Raw genomic sequence first — 20235 nt, 5'->3', positions numbered from 1 at the left:
GGAGCTGTTCAGCATGCCATAGAAAAATCAGAAGGAAAGAAAGAGGTTATTTGCATATATGGGCCTCATCTTGATGCTACTCCTCCAGCAGCCCAATCTCTGCATTGCTTTACTGCCCTCTACCTGCTATGGAAAATGTACTGCACTGAGCTCCTTGCTGCCAACCTTTTCACTGCCAACTGCTAGCACCCTCACCCCAGCATGCCTCCACAAACGCCAGCTCTGGCCCAGCTGGCACAGAAAAAGGAGATTGGAGTTCACAGTGAGGGGCAGCTGTATACTTCATGTAATATTTTTTGGTTTCTCAAAAACATCTGGTTGGCTACTGTAGAAAATAGAATGCCAAACTCATAGTTTGCCTAGGGCACCAAAAAATCCTGGGCCAGCCCTGGATGGGTCAATGTACAAAGTAAATTTTGATGTGTGGTTGACCATCCAAAAAAGGTTGGGAACCACTGCCTTAGAACCTCTGGACTTGGATAGGAAATACATTGAATAGACATAAAGCTTTGAGATACAGTAATGGCATCTTCCTGTAGGAACTGAAGTGAGATTTGTTGAGATTCATTTTCTGCTTCCATTCTCAAAGGCTGAGACAATACCACCATCCTTAGAGGTGGATTAAGCTAAAGATTATTTTTTTAATCTGGGCAGCCTTGAACTGAAATGATTGATTGTGGCATGGCATCCAGCTTTTTCTAGTGTAAAATGATTGATTGTGGCATGGCACCCAGCTGGTTCTAGTGTACTTTTTAAAAAAATGTGAACTGTTGTTTTAATGGCTAGAAAGCAGCATATAAAATACTAAATTAAAATTATTATGCCTTAGATTGTTTTTAGCAAAATGTGCAAATTGAGAATATTACTGATTCTTTCCTTCCTTCCTTCCTTCCTTCCTTCCTTCCTTCCTTCCTTCCTTCCTTCCTTCCTTCCTTCCTTCCTTCCTTCCTTCCTTCCTTCCTTCCTTCCTTCCTTCCTTCCTTCCTCCCTCCCTCTCTCCCTCCCTCCCTCTCTCCCTCCCTCATTTAAAAAAAAATCATAGATGTTGGCATGGGCATTTTTGTTTGGCTGAAGAAAAGCTTATAGATAGAGAGTCAATGAAACAGACTCTCAGTTTCCATTAAAAGGGATACCTTTTTATCAGGTTGTCTAGAAGTCTAAACCAAGAAGCCCAAGCAGGTTGGGGACTGTTCTAATGATAATCACCTGCACTCCTACTGAGTTAATAGATGGAAATGAATAAATTTATTCCCAAATTATCTCAAGGATGACAGACAGTTGATGTCTTTCAAATTAGGTATTAATTATTACAATGGAAGTCATGGAAAATTGCAACTGGCTCTCAGACATGGAATGAAGATTACTGCTAAACAGTAGGCTGCTGCTGCTCATACAATGATTGTCAAAGCCTATAGAATCATCTTTAGGGATGGGCACAAACTGCATTTTTGTGGTTTGGTTCATAGTTCATTTCAAACCAAGAAACAATATGCCAGTTTGCAAACTCAGTTGGTTTCTATTGATTCATGCCATTTAAAGTTTAAACTGTTCTCTGCTCCCTGCAGCTTTTCACAGGGAGTAGAAAGCAAGGGTTTATAAACAGCTGAGTGGCAGTGATGGTTGCTCAGCTGTTTGGTTTAAATGGTTCAAACCCTGCTTTCTGCTCCCTGTAAAAAAAGCTGCTTTTTTTGGTGAAAAACAAAAAAGTGAAAAGCTGTTTTTCATGAAGGTTTACCCCAGCTTTCTGTTCTTCATGAGCTGCCATGAACTGAATCAAAATTTGTAGAAATTCATGAGGTTCTTCAGTTTGTGAACATTGCTTTGCAAACACAAACCAGCCAAAATTAGAGACAAACTTTATGCCCATCCCTGGTCATCTCAATAAAATGGGATGAGGTGATTCCCACAGGAATCTGTAAAGTTGTTTGGGCAACATGGAACTTTCCGTGCTTGTCCAAAAACCACAAGGAGATATGGCCAGGCCTTAGGAATTGCTGTTTCTCACTGTTCACACATTTTTCCCTTTAAAAACCACCAAGCCTAGACTTTTCTTCTTTGCCTGTATGCTGGTCACTTCCCTAAGGCCACAACTGACATTGCCACTCTGGATAAGCAACAGATCTTGTGTTCTTTCTGCACTTCCATTTTCTTCTCTTTCATACTGCAACAAGAGGCTTAGTAATGGGGTATTCAGAAGAATTTTTCTCCTGACTCCAGCTCATCCCCATCCTAAGAATTCCCTGTGGCATTTCATGTCATAAGATATAGGCTCAGAAAAAATAATAGGCATTCCTAACAGTGAGACGCTTGCTCCCTGAGCTTTGCAGGTTTACTTTACATAGATATCCTTAATAGTGACAGATATTTATACAAATAAGTTTTAAAAGTGCAAGCCTTTATTTGCTCTAAAGTAGAAACTTTTGAGAGTGGGAGCCGATAATAACTCAATGCAATTTTTATCATGTCTATAAACAGGAATGGGGGTGGGGGAGGAAAAGTGCCTTCTAGCCTGCCCTGTCTCCACAAAGGAGGAAGGGACCACCTGCCCAGCTAAGTTGGGCAGTCAGACAGGGTGCAGCCAGGTGGCTATTCCTTCAGCAGCTGAAGTGTGGCCAGGTAGGTCAGTCGCATTCCTTACTGCATTGAAGCTTGGCAGTATGGATGCATCTTTGCCCTTGTCATGATGAGCCTGGGCAGGGGATGCATCCCTTGCTGGGGCAAGCTTTCCTTTCTGTTGCCTTCAGCTTATGCCCACTCCTCTCTTGGGCCTGGGATGGCTCTGGCAGGGGTTGGTCCCCAGGTTTGGTGGCAACCCCCCCAGCCATCAGCCAACTGGGACATCTTCTAGTGGCCTTAATAGTCAACCCATCCCTGTTTATAACTCTACATATTCCATCTAGTCCTGAATCTGATCAATGCATTGCCCAGTTATAAGACTGCCTTTTGTTTGTAAATATAAAAGACAGCTCCAGGCTCCAATTATGAAAATATCTCAGCCTTCAGTTAAATGTTCTCATTTCCACAGATTACCACTCTGAAGGTGGTGCCATCCTGAATTAATTTTAGATATATGACAATAGGCTTGAAGAGACAAAAGAGAAATGTACCTGTTTAAGTCCCGATGTATTATCGGCTGGATAAGATTGTGCAGATACTCCATGCCTTTTGCAACATCTACAGCAATTATTAGTTTAGACTGTAAATCAAGATTTCTGGAATTAAAAACAAATCATAGTATTGGTCAAATCAGAAAGATGTGAATTTAGCTCTTAAAACAAATAAATTTGCAGGCATATCATCTATAAATCAAACTGTGCTTCCCCCTTTTTCCATATAATTTAAATTAGAAAATATTCTCACTGAATAATAATGATAAGCTTATTCTGAATTAAAACTTGATTTGTCATTAATTTGCCTTCAATCTTCCTCCATCTTTTGTAGCAAAATCTTTGGCTGGGCTGATGGGGGATGGGGATGGAATAGAATTCATGTTGCTGCCAATGTGGACATTTTATCTTCTTGTCCACAAGCTGTATCAATCATGTCATAAAGGGAAACTCTGATGAGCTGTATATGTGTTAGATTTATTGCCACTACAGTCTGATAAAGTTGTTCAGGACTTCAAGTCTATTCCACATATTCATGTCCACCCCATATGTGTCTTCAACACAGGTCTTCATATAATCCAAACCTTATGTGCAGGGCTTTTTTTGAGCCGGAACACTGTTCTGGCTGGCCTGGGCAGCGTTCCAGCTACCTAAGCCAGCATTCCAGCTCAGCTTCCTGGCTGGCTGGCAGGGCTCAGGGGGCCAAGCAGCATTTCTTGGGTGGCCTCCTGATGTTGCGCAGGCCAGCAGGACTCCAGGGCCCAGCTGCACCTGTGCAGGGGCCTCCCAACATTGTGTGTGCTGGCAAGACTCTGGGGACCCAGCTGCACCTGCGCAGGGGCCTCCCAACGTTGTGTGGGTTGGCGGGACTCTGGGGGCCCAGCCATGCCTGCACGGGGGCCTCCTGACATCGCGCAGGCCAGTGGGACTCCGGGGTCCCAGCCACACCTGCATGAAGGCCTCCTGACATTGTGCATGCTGGCAGGGCTCAGGGCACTTAAAAAATCAGCAGTTTTTCAGGTGAGTTGCTCCCATCCCCTTTCTGTCTGTTTCTGTCCCTTCCTTCCTTGCTTTCTTTCTTTCCCCCCTCCTTTCTTTCACTCCTTCCCTCCCTTCTCCTTCCTTCCTATTTCATTTCATTTCATTTCATTTCATTTCATTTCACTTTCTTTCTTTTTTCTGTATTTGTTTCCAACTCTTTCTTTTTCCTACACCAGGGTAGTCAAACTTGTTGAATATAAGAGCCACATAAAATAAATGTCAGATGTTTGAGAGTCACAACATGAACTTCAGTTGTTTGAGAGCCACAAGACATGAACTTCAGATGTTTGAGAGCCGCAAGACAGGAAGACAAATAGGTAGGGAGGAGGGAGAGGTGGAAAAAGGCAACTTTAAATGCATTATCCAAGTGACCAGCTGGCTTGGAGAAGTGATTTAAAGATACAAATGCCTTCTCCAAGCTGGCAGATGGGGCAATGAGGGCTTCCAAAGCCACACAATATGTGTGAAAGAGCCACATGTGGCTCCTGAACCAAAGTTTGGCCACCCCTGCTCTAGGACCATTTTTCTGAGCTGAGACTAAAATGTGTGAACTGGAGGCTAAAAATCTGTGAGCTGGATCATGCTAAGTCAGCTTAGAGAGAACATTGTTCCCAAGTGCTATTAATTCACCAGCTCATCTACTCATGCATCCTGTATGCTTGGTCTTCCATGAGAACTGTACCACTCATTTTTCTTCTTTTTCCTACCTGTCCTTGGAAACACCTTGGGCTTGACACCTAGGCTCAGCTCATAGCAACCTGACAAGGAATGAGCATGTACCAGGCAAATGCAGTTTGTTTCATTTTGTGGTTTGTGCCATCCTGGTTTGTGAACCATGAGCCATCATGTCATGCAGTTTGTGATGTAGTTGAACAACCCCCTGGTATGTTAGAGATGCCAGACATGCAGGGGATCTCTGGCTGACTCTCCTATACATGCCCTCCAAGTTTGGTGAGGAATGGACTTAGAAGATCTAAGTTACAGCCCCCCCAGAGAAGGCACCCCCAGGAAAGTGTTTTCTGGGGAAATGACAGGTGCAAATTCAAGAGAGTATAAAACAGACCCTGTGCAAGTTAGAGGCATCAGACTCACAGGGAACCTCCCTATGATCCTCCTCTACTTGCCCTCCAAGGTATGTATAGATCAGGGGTGGCCAAACTTGCTAAATAGAAGAGCCACATAAATAAATTTCAAATGTTTGAGAGCCACAAGGCATGAATATCAGATGTTTGAGAGAGGGAAGGATGGAAAATGGAGGAGGGAGGGAGAGGTGGAAAAAGCAACTTTAACTTGAAATGCATTCTCTAAGCCAGCCACTGGGGTGATGCTTCAAGAGCCACACAATATGTGTGAAAGAGCCACAGTTTGGCCACCTCTGCACTACACCATGCTGGCTCTTGTGATCGAGTAGTGTGTTGGAATTAGATTTTTTTTTCTGGGATGGCTATATATTTCTGGACTTTTTCCAATGCTATAATATCTTTTTTGAGGCGTGGTGACCAAAATTGTTGTACAATTCTGGCTACCACACCTCAAAAAAAGATATTATAGCACTTTTGGTGATATCAGAGGTGTGGCCTAGTATGCAAATGATGGTGATGTCAGAGGTGTGGCCTTGCATACTAAAGAGTTCCTGCTGGGCTTTTTCTACAAAAAAAGCCCCGCTTATGTGTATTGAGTGAAGAACAAAGAAGGTACAACAAAGCAAAGATATCTGCAGGAATAACATCTAGACATGAGACAATGTACACTACAAGATACAGGAAAAATTAGTTGGTTGGAAGGGCAGGACAAAATACTGAGAACTGAATAGTCATATTGTTATGTCTTGAAACATAAACTAATGTACCGCATGGCGACCGCTACAGAGGCGACCCAGAGAAACCCACGGGTCCCCGGATGTAGCTCGCTAGATGCCCCGCCCATCAAGATCTGTGGCGGGAAGTCTGACTGGCCAGGATTGGACTGGCCAGACTGGGGGGCAGTTCCAGGGAATGTATATAAGCGGGACCCGGCCCGCGTGTTCTCTCTCTTGTAATGTACCACCAAATAAAGCATGTTGCCTTTAAAACGTCTCGTCACTCAGTACATTACAGTGGCGACGAGGATAAGATCCTAGCCAGGTAACTCCCGAAGAAGGACTTCACGGAGCTGACCAGAGACGAAGAAGGCACACCGTCTAGAGAGATGGAAGCACCTGCCGCAGCAGCCACCATGGCTAACCAGGGCGGAACGATGGGTCATCTCGAAGAGTTCAACCCCGTTAAACCAGAGAGATGGGAGACCTACACGGAGTGGGTCGATTGCTACCTTCGAGCAAACATGATAATGGACGACAGCCGCAAGAGAGACATGCTTCTGAGCGTCTGCGGAGAGGCCACATTCGAGATCACCAAGGCTCTCTCGGCTCCCGTGAGGATCACGAAAAAGACGCATGAGGAGATAGTCCGACTCCTTACTGGGCACTTCTTGCCCCAACCCTCAATCATCGCCCACCAATTCCTCTTCCACAAGAAGGACCAAGAGGCGGGAGAGACAGCAGCCGAATACCTGGCCGCTCTCCGCCAAATCGCGGGAAACTGTAGCTTCGACAAACTAGAGGAGGCCCTGAGGGACCGTTTTGCCTGGGGCCTGAGGGACGAAAGACTACAGCAAAAGCTCTTTGCAAAGGAATAGCTCACCCTCCAGGGCGCCTTCAATGAGGCCACCACGTTCGAGAGAGCCACTGAAGCTTTCCACAACCCGCGGGCAGAAGCCGTCCACCAGGAGGAGATGGCACCGAGCCATCCAGAGGAGGAGGAAACACACCAGCTACACTGCCAACCAGGGATGGGACCGAGAGCGACCCAGCAGCCACGAGCGATTGAGAAACCAACCACCACCAGGTGCGCAAGTTGCAGGGACCCGTATGAGCGTCGGGACTGCCCCTATCGCAACGTGGACTGCCGGAACTGCGGGAAAATGGGCCACATTTCGCGGGTTTGCTGGGCCAAGGCCGCCCGCAGATGCCAGTTCACCAACCAAGACTCAACCGAGGACTACTCAGCCACCTCGACCAGCCTGCAGGGAATGAACTTGCCCAACAATACGTCCTACAAGGTCAAGGTATCAATCAGGATCGAGGGCAGCCCATGCCTGATGGAACTGGACTTGGGCTCCTCCATCTCCATAATTTCAGAGGAGTCCCTAAGAAAACTGTGCCCACATGGCCGGCCCAGGCTGCGACCGGCTGGTTTTATACTACGGGACTTCCAAAAGAACCCCATACAGATCCTGGGATGGGCCACGATGAAGGTGGAGTTTAAGAGCTTTAGGGAGAAACTGGATATACTTATGGTCAAATGCCAGCTGACCACACTGCTGAGCCTGGCCTGGTTTTGACCGTTGGGAATTCAGATTGTGGGGGTGCAGCAGCTGGGGACGCAGGGGTTCTAGCATGTGTGCCGGGAATTTCCGGAGGTGTTTGATGGGGCCCTAGGGTGGTACAAGGGTCCTCCCATATCCTTACCCCTTGACCCCCACGTGAGGCCGATATGGGTAAAGGCCAGGCGGGTTCCGTTTGCTCTGAAGCCCAAAATCAAAGCAGAGCTGAACCGTCTCACAGCCCAGGGAGTGCTAGAACCAGTTTCCTAAACCACATGGGAAACCCGATAGCTACCCCGGTAAAGCCTAATGGGGACGTGCGCATATGCGCCGATTACAAGTGCACCATAAACAAGGCATTACAAGATAACCCCTACCCTGTCCCCATGGTCAGTCACGTTTTGGCAGCACTAGCGGGGTTAAAGATTTTTGGGAAGCTGGATTTGGCCCAGGTGTACCAGCAGCTCCCAGTGGATGCCAAGATGGCAGAGGCCCAGACCATAGTGACCCAAAGGGGAGCTTTTAGGGTGCAGTGGTTGCAATTTGGGGTGGGTGTGGCTCCGGGGGTCTTTCAGAGCCTGATGGATTCCCTCCTCAAAGGGATCCCTGGGGTGCAACCATTTTTTGACGACATTCTGATCGCTGCACCAGATGAGGAGGATTTCAGCAACCGTCTGCGAGAGGTACTCCGCAGATTCCAGGCGGCCGGACTGAAAGTCAAGCGGGAAAAGTGTTCCCTCGGGGTGCTGAGAGTGGAGTTCTTGGGGTTTGCGGTGGACATGGCAGGGATCCACCCGACGGCCAACAAAACCAAGGCCATAGTGGATGCCCCGGCCCCCACATGCAAGGGGGAGCTACAAAGTTTCTTGGGGTTATTAACTTTTTAGCATTCATTTTTGCCCCACAAAGCGGCCATAGCAGAACCCCTCCACAGGCTCTTAGATAAAAACGCCCCGTGGGTCTGGGGAAAGAAGCAGGCAGCCACTTTTCAGGCGGTCAAGGAGCTCCTCGTATCCAATAACGTGCTCCACCATTTTGATGAAGCCTTGCCGGTAATCTTAGCGTGTGATGCGTCGCCGTACAGGATGGGTGCCATCCTGGGTCACCAACTCCCGGATGGGAGGGAGGTCCCGATAGCATATTACTCCAGGACCCTGACCCCCGCAGAGCGCAACTATGCCCAGATTGATAAGGAGGCCTTGGCAATCGTGGCGGGGGTGCATAAGTTTAATGACTACCTGTACGGTAGACATTTTATGATTGCCACGGACCACAAGCTGCTTCTGGGACTCCTCGCCCCAGACTGCCAGATGCCACAGATTCTGTTGTAGCGAGTCCTGCGGTGGAATCAGTTCCTGAACTCTTATTCGTATGCCCTGGTCCACCGCCTGGGCAAGGCGATGGGCCACGCGGACGCCCTCAGTCGCCTGCCACTGCCCTCCATGGACCTGGCCCCAGCCCACCATGTGATGCTCATTGAAACGCTACCAGAGAGACCCCTCCACGCCGCCGAGGTAGCAAAGGCTACAGGGTGGGACAAAATACTTGTGCGGGTCCTCGACTGGGTGGGGAGGGGATGGCCCGAGGGAAAACAGGCCGAAGAATTCAGGGCATTCACAACACACAGGAAAGAACTGTCCACGCACAAAGGGTGTCTTCTCTGGGGTACCAGGGTGGTAGTTCCCCCCCATTGCGGAAACAAGTGCTGGAGGCCCTACATGAAGCTCATCCTGGGATTGTACAGATGATGGCCCTAGCACGCAGTTATGTGTGGTGGCCGGGGATGGACGAAGAGATCGAGGGGTGGGTTCGAAGGTGCTAAGCCTGCCAGAAGTCCTGGCCCGAACCGCCCAGTGCCCCGGTCCATCGCTGGGAAGCCAATAGGAGGCCGTGGTCTAGGTTACATATTGACTTTGTGGGGCCATTTCAGGGCCAAACATTCTTCATTCTGGTGGACGCTTACACCAAGTGGTTGGAAGTTATCCCCGTCACCTCCACCTCAACGGCGGCGGCGGTCCGAGCGTTGCGCAGGGTTCTTTGCACACATGGGATTCCTGACACCATTGTCTCGGATAATGGGACCGCGTTCACCTCCCGGGAATTCAGGGAGTTCTTGCAGAGATACCTAATAAAACATATACGGTCCGCCCCCTTCCATCCGGCCACCAACGGCCAAGCAGAGCAGATGGTACGCACCACAAAAGAGGCCCTGGGACGCATAGTACAGGGAGACTGGGACCACCACCTGGCCGCCTTCTTATTTGACAATAGAATCACCCCAATCCAGTCACAGGGGTGAGCCCAGCTGAGTTGTTAATGGGAAGGAAGCTGATCACAAGGTTAGACCGGTTGCACCCTGACCGAGCCACCGACCTCCGCAGTTCTCCCGAGATCAGGGAAGCGGCTAGGGGGTTCTTTCCGGGGGATCCGGTGTACACAAGGAACTACGCAAGTGGCCCCGAGTGGGTAGCGGGTTGGGTGCTGCACGTAATCGGGTCCCGCCACTACGATGTCTCAACGGAGGGGGGCCAAATCCTGCAGAGGCATATATATCAGATGTGCCGCCGCACCTTGCCGGAAGAGCTGGCTGTAGTACGGAACGAGGATGAACCAACAGCAGCACCCTCACTGAGGGCTACCCCACCCCTGCCGACTGCTCTGACCGATCGAGCAGAAGAGCAGCACCAGGGTGGGGGTGACCCCCCAGGAGTAGGGGCACCAGAAGGGCAACAGATGGTGGACAGCCATAGGCCGGCGCTACCCCCATGCGGGGAAACCGCCGCCTCGTCTGCTGCAGCAGCTGCAGCCCCGACAGCCCCGGTGACCACTCCTACTCTACAAGTAACTCCAAGGAGGTCGACCAGGGAACGCAAGGCCTCCGCTTACTTGCAAGGCTATGTGTCCTGAACTAGGGGGGGAGGAGTGTTATGTCTTGAAACATAAGCTAATGTACTGCATGGCGACCGCTACAGAGGCGACCCAGGGAAATCCATGGGTCCCCGGATGTAGCTCGCTAGACGCCCCGCCCATCAAGATCTGTGGTGGGAAGTTTGACAGGCCAGAATTGGACTGGCCAGACTGGGGGGCAGTTCCGGGGAATGTATATAAGCGGGACCCGGCCCGCATGTTCTCTCTCTTGTAATGTACCACCAAATAAAGCATGTTGCCTTTAAAATGTCTCATCACTCAGTACATTACACATACCAAGCATTCCCTTACACTTTCCAATTTGCTGACTGCTTTTTCTGCATACAAATCTGAAATCACCACCCTTAAAATCACAACAGGCTCAGCTATTCTGCAGTCCCAAATAATATGGCTACATGACATGTGTCTTTTCATTCAGGCCAGTCTCAAAAATAACTATGTTGGTCAACATATTTGCAAACCACAGGGAGTGATTGTCGGGGGAAGTGGGGGGGAGAATTTCTTTGGCTTTCTCAGACATGAAGCCATGATTTATTTAACTATGGTTAGTTTCTAAAACCAGGATTTACCTTGTATATAATCATTCAGATCTAGGTTTGACTTAACCAATGTTGGTTTCATTACCTTTATAAATGCAGAGGGCATTGTGAGGGAACAAGACAGAATTAATCTAGGATGCCTGTGTTCACACATTATGAGAAATCACAGTAGACTAAGGTTCTTTTTAAATTACAGGAAAAGTGATTTGGGAAACTATGGGGTAGAAGGAGAACACAAAGGCAAATGGATCAGACAAACTGTGGTTGAAAGGTGCATAAAGAACCACTGCACTTTGACAGTGGAACTGTGGCAAAAAGCTGGTTTGAAATTGACTTTACTGTAGTTAATAACCCATCTTCATACCAAGGTTTCAGATCCAGGTTTGACAGATCCTAGGCTAGGACCACATTCAGACAGTCACATTAACAGTTATTTTAATTAAGCCATGATTTCACATGAATTCCGGACTGAGCATCAGTGTCTTGCTTTGTATAATTTTGCTTCATCCTGCATCAAGTTCCTATCTATAGTTCTGGGAAAATGTGACCAGCATATAATGACTGCCAATAGCACTGAGTGAAAAACTGCTTTTTAGTCTTCATCAGGGTTTCTTTAAAATAGCAGGAATTCCTTTGCATATTATAAAGGATCTTTATACATATCTGACTAAACAAAAGACAATCTCTTGTTGTAATAAATGTTAGAGCAATGAAAGCAAGATTTAGGCATTCCCCCCCCTCCACCACCATTGACTTCTTTTATAGGTGTAACACAGTTCTGAAAATCTGCATGATTTTCTCTAAGATACTATGGAGATGAAAGCTAGTTTACCTTTTCTGTTCATGCAGCAGGGAAAAGAGGGATCCTCCCGATATATATTGCGTGACTATGGCAAATTGACTAGGGTCATCCAGGCAAGCACCAACAAATTGGATGACACAGGGGTGATTGAGTCTGCACAGGATGGAAACTTCACGACAAAACATGTCAACATCTGATTTGGAGCAGTAAGTGTTGGCTCGGTAACTGAAAAGAAGCATAAGAAATACATCAAGTCACTCAAGAACTGCATTTTTAAAACCTTAAATTCTAAAGCCTTGGCTGCACTGCTCGAGGTTTTAGGCTGGGTTGCCACCAATATGCAGATGACACCCAGCTCTATCTGCTGGTGGATGGCCATTCGGACGCTGTCCCAGACCATCTAACCAGGGCATTAGAAGCTGTGGCAAGTTGGTTGCAGTTAAGCCGGCTGAAGCTAAATCCAACTAAGACGGAGGTCCTGTATCTGGGTCGGGGGGACCAGGATCGGGCATTCAACTACCCACCCTAGATGGCACCCCTTTGGTGCCAGCTCAGAAGATGAGGAGTCTGGGGGTGACACTGGATGCCTCCCTTTTTATGGAGGCCCAGGTCATAACAATTGTGCGATCTGCCTTTCACCATCTGCGGCAGGCAAACAGCTGATGCCCTATCTGACATCCCAAGACCTAGTTACAGTGATCCATGCAATGGTCACTTCCAGTTTGGACTACTGTAACTCGCTTTACGCAGGCTTGCCCTTGAGGCTGATCTAGAAACTTCAACTGGTGCAAAACGTGGCAACGCGGCTCTTAACTGGATTGCCTGTACGGGCAAGCAGCCAACCGATGCTGTACGCACTGCACTGGTTACCAGTTGAGTACTGGATCCATTTCAGGGTTTTAGTATTGACATTCAAAGCCTTACGCGGCCTGGGACCAACATATCCACGGGACCGCCTCTCCCCATATGAGCCCTGAAGGACGTTGCGATCGGCCAACCAACACCTTTTGGTCATCCCTGACCCTAAGTATGTCCGACTTGCCTCAACTAGGGCCATGGCCTTTTTGGCCCTGGCCCCAACCTGGTGGAATCAGCTCTTGGTGGAGGTGCGGGCCCTGCCGGATTTGTTATCCTTCCTCAGGGCCTGCAAGACGGAGCTGTTCCACCAGGTGTTTAGTTGAGGCAGGCGGACATCCTCTATTCTGTTGCCTAAACCTTCGGCTGCCCCCCCCCCCCCCACACAGTGATCTATCATCTGAATCTTTATATTCAGGCCACTAAATGATTACACCTAAAGTTGCACTATGTGCTGCCTGCCTCTGCTATTTAATGTTGTTGTAATGCTGTTGTTTTAAATTGTATTTATTGATTTTATTGTATGTGACTGGTTTTTTATCTGAATGTGATCCGCCCTGAGCCTGTCTGGGAAAGGGCGGAATATAAGTGAACCAAATAAATAAATAATCTGTTGTAATAAAAAAAACCTCAAAGATTCTTGTGACTAAATTTTGTTGTTGCATAAGCTTTTGTGAGCTAATGCCCACTTGTCAGGCTCATAATTTGGCAGATATTTATACAAATGAGTAATATGCACATGTGAATGTATATAAATAACAAATATATATATCTGGCTACATCAGGGGTGTGTGGTCTAATATGCAAAGGAGCTCCTGCTAGAATTCCACCTCTGTATATATTTGCAGCCAGGTGACATTTCATGCTATTGAAGAAGTGGGTTCCAGTTTATTTATGCTTATGCCACATTATCTATAAAGTATCTCTAGATTCTTTATTGTTTTAACTAATAAAATAAAGCAACAAATCAGAAATTCTGCTAACACTTACCGCTTGATTGCCACTATTTTATTTCTACAGCGTCCTTTGTACACTTTTCCAAATGACCCTAAAAGGAATTAAATAAAATAAGCACACCGTGACATGTAAAAAACCTTCTTTTTATAAAACAGACACATTTTCTGTTCCCTTTTACCTGAACCAATAATTTCATGGAACTCTATTTCTGAAAGCTGGAGGTGGAAATGGGATGGCAAACCAGCACGGAGGAGGAGAACATCCGCCTTTTCTGCAAAAGAAAAGTGTCTGCTTATAAAATGTAGTGAGAAAATATTAAAGCACCATATTTAACAAAAATATTATACATTAACTGCTGGCTTTTCTTCTACAAATTGGTTGGCTGGCATTTTTGTTCATTTTTGTCTATGTACCCAACAATAAACCATAATAATAAACACAGATTTGCAACATTCTAACTGCCTTGGAGCTTTTTGGCTTTAGAAGCTTATCACTAAAGAACACCGTTCTGTATGCATATTCTATCTGAATCATGTAATGGCCGCAGAAAATCCTTTATACAAGGAATTAGTTCCTTCTCCTCTCTCTCTAACAGTGACTAGGGAGGCTGTTTCTTCATTGCCAGTCTGATCTCCTGCTCAATGACACTTGGAATAGGATTGGATACACAACTGAATTTATGGACTAACTTGTTGATCCACGTGTTTCAGTGTAACAGCTTTATCAAACCGTTTCTTAATGGAATATTTGGATATCATTTTAGATTACATGGTTAGTGTATAAACTCTGGATGCACTCCAAGCTAAGATTTGACAAAGAGGGGTGTAAGAAGAACCATTAACTTGCAGCTGAGTTACGTCTCTAAAGGATAATTACTTTCAGTACAGAACTTTCGAAAAGGGTGGTATATAGCTGGTTTAAATCTAATAATTGTTATCTTTGTTTTCTTTATTTCCATTCCTGACTCCTATCAACATATTTAGGTTTGGATCCAAATTACACTGGCAGTTTTTTTCAGATCTCCCCTTCCTGCTGCAGACCCTCCTCGTGTCATTTCTTAGGGCCCCATTTCTCCAAGGATTAGCATTTCCTGGAGATCAGTGGAAGGAGAGAGATAGGTAAATTCCATTCTGTCACAGGAAAATTTAGTCTGGATCCAACCTTTATATCTAATAATAATGCCTTAGTTTGTCTTCTTGCCACAATTCAGCTTGCATTGCTGTAGCAAGAATGAAATTAACCCCTGATTGCAATAGTTATCATTAGAAATAGGTGTAAAATATTGGTGTAAAAAGCCTTTGCTACAGTTTCAGTTCTCACTAGTGTGTATTCAACCATCTTCAGGCTTGACTGAGCAGAACTTTCCTGGTTCTCCACTCCTGCTGCAGTCCACTGAGTCCCCCATCCCAAGTTTTGTCAGCAGTCCTTCAGGAGCAGTATAAAAAGAAAGGTGGAGGTGTCTGAAGCTGACAGCAGGAACTGGTGGATATTGCCATCCCATCTTTCATAACTGGATGCACTGTTCCATCAGTGGAACTGTGTGATTGGTTACAGGTCATTGAATTCAAAAGCAAAGGCTGCAGCCTTACACACAGCTTCTTGGGAGTAAGCTCCATTGAACTTGGTGGGACTTAACTTTCAAATAAAGATGAATAGAGTTAATCTACATATCCATAGTCCTATGCAGGAGCCAATGGGATTTATGCTGTGTACAGCATACAAAGGACTGCATGACATTTCACTAGCAACTCACAGCACATAAAACCATTTTATTTTTTAAATAAAAAAAGCCAACAAGGAAATGTTGTAACATGCACAATGTTCAAGATAATCAATTCTAAGACTGGTTTCAAATCACTGTGTAAAAGTTGCTAATGTCTTTGATACCCTCATGCCAAATTGTCAGTCACCTCACTTGAACCTCTGTCTGTTATAGACACTAAACTAGAACTAGGCAAGATGGGAGGACTGCCCATCCTGTGAAAGCTCCATGGCCCCTGGGGGTGTTGTGGAAAAGCAGAAATTGGCAGGAACGGTGTTCAAGATCTATGTTAATCCCACACTACCAGTTTTGAATACTGCCATTTATGTGCAGTTTTAGACTGCCAGATTTATCCTAACAGGGTCTCTGGCCCTTAAAGCGGCTTTATCAACAAACACTTAGCTTCCAAGACACCACAGCATTACCAGAAAAAGAGCTGGCAGCACTAGAGTGGGAACCCCAGAAAGGATATGAATGGTCACATTCAGGATGGCAGTGCCCCGTGGAATATCTGTTGTGCCATGAACAAAGGAGTGGCCATGCCTATATTACATTACTAACAGTGCAATCCTAAGCAGATCTACTCAGAATTCTACTAAGTCTGCTCAATGGGACTTACTCCCAGGAAAGTGTTCTTAGGATTGCACTGTAAATCTATACCATTTCTCTTTTTACATGGGATGAGAAAAATCAGAACAACTCAAGATTCAACTGGATTTTGGAAGAATTTGGCCAATTTCTAATAAATCTATTTCCCACTCAGTAAACATACCTTTTGTCATGCTTTTAATCTTCCCTAGTGGGGATGGAACTGACACATAAGATCCATCTGAAATCAAAGCAGTGGAGATTTTAGACATTCAGGTTAAAAAAAAATCCAACCAAACAAATTAAGTGAAATCTTAGAATCAGGGCTCTTTTTCTAGCAGGAAATCCTCTGCATATTAGGCCATGCCCCTCTGATGTAGCCAATCCTCCAAGAGTTTAGAGGGCTCTTAACACAGGACCTACTGCAAGCTTCAGGAGGACTGGCTACATCAGGGAGGCATGGCCTAATATGCAGAGGAGCTCCTGCTAGAAAAAGAGCCATGCCTAGAATGATTGTAAATGTGTATTCTGAAAAATGAATATACTGATATTGTAGATAGCATATGTTGTTCTAACTTTAATGTGGACTTTTTGTCATTCAGCTAAAACTAATGACACTTCACAGAGTCATATAGTAGCTACATTTAGACCTCTTGTATAATATCAGGGGTAGGGAACGTTGGCTCTCCAGATGTTTGTTGCCTACTACTCCCATCAGCCCCAGCCAGCATGGCCAATGGAGAGCCAACGTTCCCTACCCCTGGTCTATATTCACTGTATTGCACTGTATTCAAAGTTGAAAACAATGAATTAATATATGAATTAGATGTATTCTGTATAAACAATGTGGGACAGTAATTAATATTAGAATGGAAGAGCTGGGTTCAAATCCCTACTCAGCCATGAATGCTCATTGAGTGACTTTGAGCCAGTCACTCATGCTCTGCCTCACCTACCTCAAAGGGTTGTTTTGTGAAATAAAAGAAAGAAATATACCATTCTGAGCTTCTTTGAGTATTGGCCAGATCTGCATGCTATACCGTAATTAAGTACATGGTCTTGGTTATAAAGACTGTAGACAGCACAGATCTCAACAGCTGCCACTTGTGTGAGTGTGCATGCACATAAGGAGATTAGAGTGGATGAATTATGGCAAAGTTTCACATTTCCATTCTTAGATATATGCAGGATTCAAGTTGAAAACATCAATGCATTTTCTAAGTACATCCTTCTGAAACCAATGGGATTTATTTCTGAGTAAATATGTTTTCCAGTGTAAACTGCAAAAAGTGAATGAAATTGTGTTTTAAGAACATTTGTTGAGGGTTTCCCCCCCTGCAGTATAACTAGAGATATCGGTGCTCTTGGTTGTTTTAATTTAAAAAATCCACTGATTTCCCTAGCACCACCTTTTGATCTAATACACATATTATACATTAACTTAATAAAATCAACCTTCTGTCTTTGGTAACAGAGAAACTTTTCTCCCTTATTCAAAGGTATTTCCTGGGCAATAATCTATGCATAATTTCTTGTGAACTTAGCCTACAGCTCAAACGGACAAAATGTTCTTCATCTCTGTTATTATTTATTGTAATACAACTAGCAAAGGTTAGCTATATATCCGCAGTATTCCAATGTATTTCTCTTTTAAAATTGTGTATCAGAATAATGTTTTTTGTATGTCAAATAGGTATACTGGCTGTTTATCTCATTACATATACTAACCCATCTTCCACTATATTTTAATGTATTCTTTCTTCTAATGGCAAACTAGAATTATGCTTATATGTGTGTTACATGTTAAAATCAAACCTTTGAGAAACCTATGCCCTCATTTTAACCCAGAGCTAACATTACAACAGACTTTTATTTATTGCACTTCACACCCAGGATACATAATGGATTTAGTACATGGACATCAATCTGCTATTCCAACTTAATTGTTGTTGTTTTGGCCCAGTTAACATAAACTAACAAACACCAGACCCCAATTTGTGACTCTTTTAAATCTGCTAAAAAACATTTCCATGACTCCGCATACTAACTCACTGCCCACTTTCTCTATATTTAGGACTGCTTGCTATTCCATACTTTTGTCTGATGAAGTGTGCTTCTTGCACATGAAAGTTTACATTCTGAATAAAACTTTGTTGGTCTTAAAGGTGTACTTGACTATTGCTTTGTTCTACCACTTCAGACCAACCAGCTGCCCACCTGGATCTATCTCTTTATCTAATGCATAGGATGGAATCTCTATTTCTTAACATGACTTTCTTTCTAGTGAGTAAGGTATGTCAGAATTTTATGATAATAGGCAAAATCAAAGATATAAAGGATTGGATGGATCTCAACAAAAAGATCTGTATGTTCCCCCTTCCTGTGATGGCCCTCAAACTCCTTGTTTGGTGTGTGTGTGTGTGGGGGGGGAATGTTACAGTAGGAAGGGGTAAGGGGGAACTTGCACTTCTAGGCAAGGACAACCCAATTTATCTCAAAGAATAATAGCAATACTATACAAACATGCTATCCTTGAATGGATTATAATATATTATCTGACAAGTTTGCTGGTGGGGGGGTTGCTATTAGATCAATTCTAGAAGTGCAAATAGAATAACTGGATGGAACTACACCTCCTCCAGGCTGGGAGTACTCATTACAAGGTGATTCATCCTGAGGTCTTTTGTAATGCTTCAGAAGAGTGACAATAGCATCATGGCCTGAAAAACAACAATTGTAATAAGAAGTGAACAACAGCAATGCATGAATGACAGAGTATCTCATCGTTCAGTCCTAAATCTTGCTATGCTACCGTAGTATCAGCAAATAGCAGCTCTAAAAGGAACAAGCAAATTTATTCAGAAGTCAGTCCTACTTTATTCAACAGGGTTTAATCTAGATATGCATATGATTGCAACTTATATAACAGAATATCAGATTAAACACTATACAATTTTTTAGAAACACTAAAAAACCTGTGAATAGTGGTGACACTCTGGACAGTGACAACAATTAATATACAAAGCTGTCTCTAGCCTTAAGAAATGTTCCGACTTTGCTCCAAGTCATGCTTTCTCTTTTGGCAGCACTAATATGTCATTTACTCTAAAGTGTAAAAGGCAGATTAAATGTGAACAATTACAATCATGAATCTGGCCGCTCCTGAACCAACCACTCCTGGGTCTTCACTCATTTAACATCTGGAATTAATATAGTGTTTTAAAGTGCTCAGGTATTATTGCTTGTTTATGGCTGTGGAATGAGGAAAGGCAATTTCACGCATGTGTTTTCAAAGGAAAATATATCCTGGGCCTGGGAAAAAATGAGCACAAAGGAAATAGCTTTTAAAACCAATAGGTTTCTAGTTGAGTTTGGAGGACAAAGAGAAGCAGAACAAGAACCTGAGCTGTTGCCAGGGCAGATCTGTGAAATGTGTAAAGGACATACAGCATAACAGAAATCACAGAGATATGCAGTTTCTCTGAAGAGTTTCTGCATGAAATCAAGGATAACTATCTGTCTGTAAAAGGGGTTTTATGTTGCTGTGCTGCCCATCACAGTAGAACCAGAGTGTTCTTCCACATCAAATCAATAGCAGTCCCTGATTTTCTAATGGATTTCATGGATAACTGAATTCTAATGTTTTCTATCATACCTTGTTCAATGATAACAGGATGGTGGTGGGGGGAAGAGTTTAGCCCTGTCTATACAGGCAGAAATGGCCTTTATTTGAATGGGTGGGATTTAGGATATTTATTGTATTGGAACTGAGGAGACTTATGACAAAGTTGTATGGAATCAAAGCTGTGGTTAGCATGTTAGACTTTCTGAGGGCAGCAGCCCCAAATTTTGTATTCCTTGCTCTTGAACTGTCAGAAGTCTGAACATAGTGACAGGCATTCTCAGCATGAGCTGACTTGTTTTTCTAACTGTCCTATTCTATCTTATCTATAATGCTGTGTTTTTAATGTTGAAGGTGGAAAGCCAACATAGCAATACCTTTTTCATAGGCCCACATCAAACAGGTCTGTTCATCTTTTTCACCACTAGACCTGCTGGGATCACAGGCTACGAGATTCATATCAGCTCCATTGTCCAGTAAGAACTGGACAAGACGGATATGGCCATGATAGCAAGCAGAATGTAGCCCTAGGAAATTGACAGGGAAGAATTGTTGTGGTAAGAAGCATTTTTAAAAATATAATATGGCTGGCTGGTGGGGGAAATCCTGCCCCCAATCAGTGACACCCTTGACATGATGACATGCAGAAGTGATGTTATTGTGCTTGGGGT

At 44.6% G+C, this 20235-nt stretch overlaps 1 protein-coding gene across 2 annotated transcripts in view; it reads right to left on the bottom strand.

Moving 5' to 3' along the window:
• Window positions 1-20235, bottom strand: part of TNNI3K (TNNI3 interacting kinase) — a 342231-nt gene that overhangs the window by 197616 nt on the left and 124380 nt on the right. For both annotated transcript variants that reach the window (XM_060232023.1, XM_060232024.1), the window contains 7 exons: window positions 19942-20091; window positions 18576-18662; window positions 16127-16183; window positions 13771-13863; window positions 13626-13683; window positions 11811-12005; window positions 3108-3212 (listed from right to left, as the gene is read on the bottom strand). In XM_060232023.1, the coding sequence (XP_060088006.1) occupies window positions 3108-3212; window positions 11811-12005; window positions 13626-13683; window positions 13771-13863; window positions 16127-16183; window positions 18576-18662; window positions 19942-20091 (745 nt within the window). The remainder of the gene's footprint in view (window positions 1-3107; window positions 3213-11810; window positions 12006-13625; window positions 13684-13770; window positions 13864-16126; window positions 16184-18575; window positions 18663-19941; window positions 20092-20235) is intronic.

Source organism: Heteronotia binoei, chromosome 2 (assembly GCF_032191835.1).
Source record: "Heteronotia binoei isolate CCM8104 ecotype False Entrance Well chromosome 2, APGP_CSIRO_Hbin_v1, whole genome shotgun sequence".
NCBI lineage: Eukaryota > Metazoa > Chordata > Lepidosauria > Squamata > Gekkonidae > Heteronotia > Heteronotia binoei.
This window is presented reverse-complemented; position numbering and strand designations above follow the sequence as displayed.